This window comes from Pseudophryne corroboree, chromosome 3 (genome assembly GCF_028390025.1).
Source record: "Pseudophryne corroboree isolate aPseCor3 chromosome 3, aPseCor3.hap2, whole genome shotgun sequence".
NCBI lineage: Eukaryota > Metazoa > Chordata > Amphibia > Anura > Myobatrachidae > Pseudophryne > Pseudophryne corroboree.
Genome location: NC_086446.1, coordinates 322,184,871 through 322,192,278, shown reverse-complemented (window position 1 = coordinate 322,192,278; position 7,408 = coordinate 322,184,871). Strand labels below are relative to the sequence as shown.

The 7,408-nt window shown below is 40.2% G+C and overlaps 1 protein-coding gene across 8 annotated transcripts in view; it reads right to left on the bottom strand.

The window, feature by feature from the left end:
* Window positions 1-244: 244 nt before the first annotated feature.
* The window catches only part of KANSL1 (KAT8 regulatory NSL complex subunit 1), a 214,454-nt gene continuing 207,290 nt past the window's right edge, over window positions 245-7,408 (bottom strand). For all 8 annotated transcript variants that reach the window (XM_063959476.1, XM_063959484.1, XM_063959479.1 and 5 more), the window contains 5 exons: window positions 6,765-6,883; window positions 6,187-6,235; window positions 4,072-4,184; window positions 3,749-3,980; window positions 245-1,730 (listed from right to left, as the gene is read on the bottom strand). In XM_063959476.1, the coding sequence (XP_063815546.1) occupies window positions 1,527-1,730; window positions 3,749-3,980; window positions 4,072-4,184; window positions 6,187-6,235; window positions 6,765-6,883 (717 nt within the window). In that variant the 3' untranslated portion in view covers window positions 245-1,526. The remainder of the gene's footprint in view (window positions 1,731-3,748; window positions 3,981-4,071; window positions 4,185-6,186; window positions 6,236-6,764; window positions 6,884-7,408) is intronic.

Below are 7,408 nucleotides of genomic sequence, written 5' to 3'. Positions count from 1 at the left end.
ACTGCTTTATATCCAGTCGCTGAAACCATTCGAAGATATGGCGGCATTGTAAAGCGCTGCATAGTAGATTTAGCTCTTGGTACTTTAAATAAACATTCAGACGTTAATTTGACACATGCACCATTTGATCAAAATGCATATTTTCTCCCCCCCTCTCAGCCAATGAGAACATATGTTGTGAAATAACTAACGCAGTCACCAGAAAAACACCAAAAAAAACACAAACAGGTTAAAAACAGAAAGATGCAAGAGAGAAACAAAATGTTTTAATATACGCAGGTAATAAGTATGTATTTGTCTGATATGCTTTGGGGAAAAGAAAAAAAAAATAGTACTGGAGGGTGGGGGTACGGGGACGACACTAATGAAATCATCTAACCTGTAGTCGAATGGAACATTAATAAAATGTATTCATGAAACAGTGAAAAAGAAAAAAATATTAATGACATTTTCTTTCTATTCTGCCTTTGGATAAAATTACTTTTGGAGACATTTGCTTCTATCACTGCTGCTTATGCCGGGGCATGCATCCTTAACCAATGAAAAGCCTTGTAGTTTAGCATTGTATACCAGGAGTGTCCAATTTATGAAAATAATTGTTTTAAATCAACAGGAAGTCGGCCCTCTTACAATATCTCTTGGTACCGTCATTTTAAACTGGGCATAACCACTATGTCCTTTAATTTGACATATAAGTATAACCACTTTCACTATTTTACAGCAACATGCCATGTCCCAAAGCATCGGTGAGCTGTCATTACAGGTCTTGTACATGAGCTAGTGAGCAGATAGCATTTCACTCACAAATATCTTTGTAACTGCAACATTTTTAAAAATGAAGACTATCCACAAACGTGTCTTTTTTTTTTTTTTTTTTTGCTTTTTTTGTTTTTAGACTTAACTATGATAATTACTATGAAATCGTGCCCGCTGAAATGGTCAGTACATGTGTTAGATGCTCACGCAGCACCCAACCCACTCTTCACATTTTCCCAGTTGCACCCTTTTATAGCAATAAGTGCTTTAATAATTACTATAGCATTAAAAGATCTACTAGGAAGCGATGGCTGACTGACACACCTCCTATTCTCTGAAATCTCTGCAGTGAACCAGGAAGATCAAACTATTACAAACATACAATTTCCAGGCATTAGAAAATAAGGAAAGCCACCAACTACAGTGACAACTCTGTTATCTGCCTTGTGCACAATGAGGCTGAATTAAAGCAGCGGGTTAGGTACACAGTGTCACGCACAGAACATTAAAAAAAAGAAAGTGGGACAAAAGTACAAAGAAATGAAAAAACCAAAAGAGAAACACAAAAGGGGGAGAAAAAAAAACCCAGGTATCTAACGTTCTTAAATTCACTAAAAACTGTGAAATTGGCGCTCTGCTCCGGGGATAAAGTTTGAATATCAAACAGCGGATTCTTCAGAAACCAAATTGTCTTGTAGGAGATTTTATTTATTATATATACTTATTACTAAAATAAGAATATATATTTTCTTATTTTAGTAAACCCCACTTTATCTGTGGAGCGGCCGCGGTCTGGAGTAAGGACAGGGTGGAGAAGATGGGGGTCCCTCTGGGTCTTTGGCAGTTCTGGAGCTGCAGGAAGATCTGCGCGGGGGGCGTGGCCCTCCCCAGTCTGTGGTTTCACTGGCTCCTGCAGGATCCGGCTTAGGGTGATAAGGAAGGGGAAAATGTCGCCTCTCCCAGGGCTGTATAGTCTGGAAAATGAAGAGAAAGAATAAAAAAAATAAAAAAATTAAAACCATGGACAGTCTAAGAAAAAAATATTCTAAGCAACAAACATTAATAAATATATTTATATATATATTATAATATATATATATATATATATATATATATATTATAATATATATATATATATATATATATTATAATATATATATATATATTATAATATATATATATATATATATATACACACACACACAGAGGAAAAACCACAGCACTCACCACACCAGAAGCGGGGCACAGCTATGCACTTACCACTCACAGGGTGGGGTGCATGTAACACTGCACTCTCCACCACAGAAGCGGGGTACACAGCTGTACTTACCACTCACAGGGCGGGGTGCATGTAGTCAGGTTTTAAGACTCTGTGATAGTGTAGGACCTGCATGAAGGTGGGGTACCTTGAAAATCGGTATGCGGGCTTCCGTGCATTGGCCAATCCACCAACTAAACCCCCATCATTTATTTATTGAATTGTTGAGGATAAGTGAGTTCACTTTGGTGAGTGCTGGGTTCTCTGTTTGTATTTGCATATATATATATATATATATATATATATATATACACACACACACACAGAAAAAAGATATAGTATAGCGCCACTTGTGAGATGGAATCTCAGTAAAACTATATAAATAATCTACTAAAAGTGCCATAGAATTACCATAAAAGAGCACACATAACCTTATTATAGGTTTCGTCTCAGACTTCAAGGGGACCCCCTTGAAGAAATCTGATGAGACTAAACGAGTTGGGTTTCCTGTACTGACCCCCTACTGATTCTAAGCTAAGTCTGATCTCCTATCCTACTTTAAATTTCTGTACGTTTGTTTTCATATGATCTTTTATATGGAATTTTTTTTTTTTTTTTTTTTTTTTTACTGCTAAACATTTTTTTAATGGAATTTTTTACTCTCATATGTATTAAACTTTAATATTTATACATTTTTTGGGCTCTTAAATTATAAGCTTAGTTACCACTTTTTTTAGCAATACTTGTCGCCGATACCCCTAACCCTCCTATATTTTATATATATATATATATATATATATATATATATATATATATATATATATATATATATATATATATATATATATATATACACATACACACACATACATAAATATATATATATATATATATATGAATGAGTGTCTGGTGCAAATAAAAAGAATGGCCAACCACTAGCTGCTGTTCCTACAATAAAGTCAGGCCAGCAACACATGCACTGCACATGAGTAAATAAGGTCCTCCACAAGCTCTATATATACACTGGACAAATAGTTCTAGATTTGAGTGAGGGCAGTTTTAGGTCAAGTGTGAAAAGTCTCCAGTTTCATAGGAAGACCCTGGGTGTCCCTGCACTTTGGTTACTAGTGTTCACGCTGGGCTGTTTTAGCAGGGCGCCGCGCCCTGCTCGATTTTTTAAAGGCAAAATCCACCCTGCACCTTCTGCGCCACCCTGCTAGAACAGCCGCCCGCTTCCTGCCCTCCCAGCGTGTAAAGATGCCGCGCATGCGCACGGCATCCATTCACGCTATGGCAGAGCGCTGGGAGAAGCCCAGCACGCACGCACGCCCCCAACAGTGACGTCGCCGGCCACAGACGCCCCCTATAGCAACGTCTGTGGGCCGCACCGCCCACTAAAATGACGTTTGCTTGGCCACACCCCCTATTTTACATGGCCGCGCCCCGTTTCGGGCGCGTGCGCTAATATGCCCCCAGAGTCTGGCGCCCTGCCCTATTTGAATACTAGAAGGAACACTAGGTTACCCATTTTGGCTGGATTCTAAAACCAAGTACCCGACAACCAGTATTGGCCCATGTATATATATGCCTAAAACAGCTACCTAAATCCACAAACATAAGAGTCAATATTAAATGACAAACACAAAAAGCAGGGACATGTCAGAAAGTGTACAGAATGCCACTGTTGCTGGGTGTTGTTTATAGGAGATGTAAACACAATACTGCAATACTCACTATCTCTTCAAATCCTGAATCGGACACTGAGCTCTGCGTCTCCTCAGAGAGCAGACGGGGAGTATCCCTTGAAGTGGGTGTAGGTGGTGCAGATAAGATGTCAGGGCTGAGAGGTGAGAAGTCTGCCATGGCTTGCCAGCTGCTTGTGTCCGGGGAGGGGGGCTGGGGTGTGAGAGGCTGTGTGCCGATGAAGGGCTGTGGTGTTACAGAGCCTTCAGATGATCTATGGGTTCTGACACAAGGAAAAGAGTATTATACAAACATTTACGTTCAAATGAAAGGGAATGAAAATATTCTAAAGTTGCAAAGGGGGCCAAATATACCTGCTTCCTCGTCGTTGCTGCGGGAGAATGCTGCTACTAATCCACCGCGTCCGCTCCATCTCCTCACACTTTGCATGTAATGCAGTAAATGCAGAATCTGAAAGATCTTCCAGCTGTAAAGGAGAGAGAATATATATGTAAATATCTATGGCCTGACTGAGTTGGCATTAGCAAACTTTATTTAAAAAAAAAAAGCACTGAAACATTACTTTGTAATGTGGTGCAGGCATCTGAACATGCCTGAAGTACAATGCCACTGTTGCACAGAGAGGTGGTGGTCATTTCACGACCAGTCTATCAAAGAATCAACTACACCACTGAGCTGCTGCACTGTGTAACAGCCCAATCATCATTGCTACTCACTCATTGCTCTCAAGCAGAGGTCCACAGTACAAATGAGTGGAGTGTTGGATGGGTATTATACTAGTAAGGTCGTGGGTATGTGTCTATACTAGATATACAGTACTGTACAGAAGTTTTAGGCAGGTGTGGATGAAATGCTGCAAAGTAAGGATTCTTCAAAAATAGAAGTGTTAATAGTTTATTTTTTATCAATTAAACTGCAAAGTGAATAAACAGAAATCTAAATCAAATGTGACCACCCTTTGCCTTCAAAATTCTTCTAGGTACTCTTGCACACAGTTTTTGAAGGAACTTGGCAGCAAGGTTGTTCCTAACATATTGGAGAATTAACCACAGAACTTTGGATGTAGGCTTGCGGAGATCCTTCTGTCTCTTCATGTAATACCAGATAGACTCTATGATGTTGAGATCAGGGCTCTGTGGGGGCCATATCATCACTTCCAGGACTCACTGTTCATTACACTAAAGTTATTTCTTTAGAAAATCGGCTGTATGTTTGGGGTCATTGTCCTGCTGCAGAATAAACTTGGAGCCAATCAGACACCTCCTTGATGGTATTGCATGATGGTAAAGTACCTGCCTGTATAACTCATCACTGAGGACACAATTAATCCTGACCAAATCCCCATCTTCATTTGCTGGAATGCAGCCCCAAACTTGCAAGGAACCTCCACCATGCTTCACTGTTGCCTGCAGACATTTCCCAGCCAGTCACTCTCTGGCCCTTCAGCGAACAAACTCCCTTCTGTTACAGCCAAATAAGTCAAAATTTTAAATATCAGTTCAGAGCCCCTGCTGCCATTTTTCTGCACCCCAGTTCCTATGGTTTCATGCGTAGCCCAGTAGCTTGGTCTTGTTTCCACATCGAAGGAATGGCTTTTTGGCAGAAATTCTTCCATAAAGACCACTTCTGGCCAGACTTGTCCGAACAGTGGGCGTACCTGGTCCCACTGGTTCCTGAGCTAATGGGACTACTGGTCATCTTCCGATTTTGAAGTGAAGTAAGCATGACCCACTAAGTTTCCTGGGCCGACCACTGCGTCTATGGTACTCAATGTTGCCAGTTTCTTGCTGCTTCTTCAAAAGAACTGGAACAGCACACCTTAAAACCCCAGTCTGCTTTGAAATCTTTGCCTGGGAGAGACCTTGCTGGTGCAGTATAACTACCTTTTGTCTTGGTGTTGTAATCAGTCTTGCCATGATGTATGTATGACCTGTGGCATGAAATGGTCTTCCATAACTTCACCTTTGTAGTAGAGTTTCGCTGTTCCCCACCAAGTTTTAAGTCTCCTACACAGTTGTTTTTGTTTCAGTTAATGACTGTTTCAACCTACATATGAAAATGATGATCATTATTACCTGTTTGGTATGATTGGTTAATCATACACCTGACTATAATCCTACTAAATACCTGACTTTGTGCAAGTGTACCTAGACGAATTGATACTGATTTTAAGGCGAATGGTTTAGATTTGATTTAGATTTCTCTTCTGTTCATTCACTTTGGCATTTTAAATTGATAAAAATAAACTATTATCACTCATATTTTTCGCACCCCTATCTAAAATTTTTGCACAGTACCAGCAGATCTATGATCTCTGCATAGTGTACGACTTACTGGCAACAGATTACCCATTTAAACGCCAAGGACACTATTACATCAACTGTGCTCTCCACACAGACAGTATTTTTGCTCCATTACATTTCACAATTATTTGCATTTGGACCGCCACAGAAGAAAATAAACATTACCTCTTCTAAGTCTTCTTCTTTACTTGGAGCAATTTTAACAACACGCCAACTGCAGGACCAGAATATAAAGTGATTAAATGTGAAAAATTCATATTTCCTTACTGCAATACATTTCCCATATAGCAAGAAACATTAAAAAAAATTGTCAGAGTTTGCAAAAATCCCCTCTTTTTGTCTGCTCCAACACTGAAAGCACTGATGCCCACCCTCTGCTCCTTAAAATCACCCAATCCAAGTAACAGGACCTCAGAGGCTACAAACTGGGCCCCTTGGTGCCCCTCTATGCCCATAAATCTCTTGATTCACACACAATACAGGAGTAGCTAAAACAGAAACTCTTCTGAGCAGAGTTTTGGCTAAAATCAGAATGGATTAAGAAGAGTTCTTATTTGCACATGTACAGACTCAGAGCCTTGAGAACCATGGGTGCTGTGGAACCAACAGGACGAGAATGTAGCAGCAGAGGTTCTGTACAAGGAACCATTAATACTCTCACTGTCATTAGTTAACAATTGCAGGGGATGCTAGCTGTGTTCGTAACCCCTGACCTGTCACACACTATATATATGTGCTTATACCTGGGAGTGAGGATCTCTTTGTATTGAAGTCTTTCCACTCTGGTGGTGGCTGCCACAGACATGGGTATCACTATGTTGTCTATGTCATAGGAAGTCTCTGCTCGCCGCCTCCTGGCAGCCTGGGTATTAGGAGAGAGAAATGACAGTTTGAGACAATAAAACGGGAGAAAAACAAAATTGGTAAAATAGGTGGAAGGTGCAGAAGACAGATAAACGTGCAAAAAATTTCATTAAATGCTACCACTGGCCAGACACCTACAATTAATTACAACGGATAAGGACAATAAGACTAAAGTACAAGTTAAACCAAACCGATCTGAAAATAAAAAATCACTTAGACCATAGAAGGGAACCCTTCCCCATGACCAGTCTTTTATTATTCATGTACACCTAACAAAGTGTAGTTTGAGCAAGCTGTAGAGACCCATTACAGCTACTGGAAATCATTGTACCATCGTCTACGCCACAGGTTCTCAAACTCGGTCCTCAGGACCCCACACCGTGCATGTTTTGCAGGTCACCTCACAGAATCGCAAGTGAAATAATTAGCTCCACCTGTGGACCTTTTAAAATATGTCAGTGAGTAATTAATACACCTGTGCACTTGCCGGGTTACCTGCAAAACATGCACTGTTTGGGGTCCT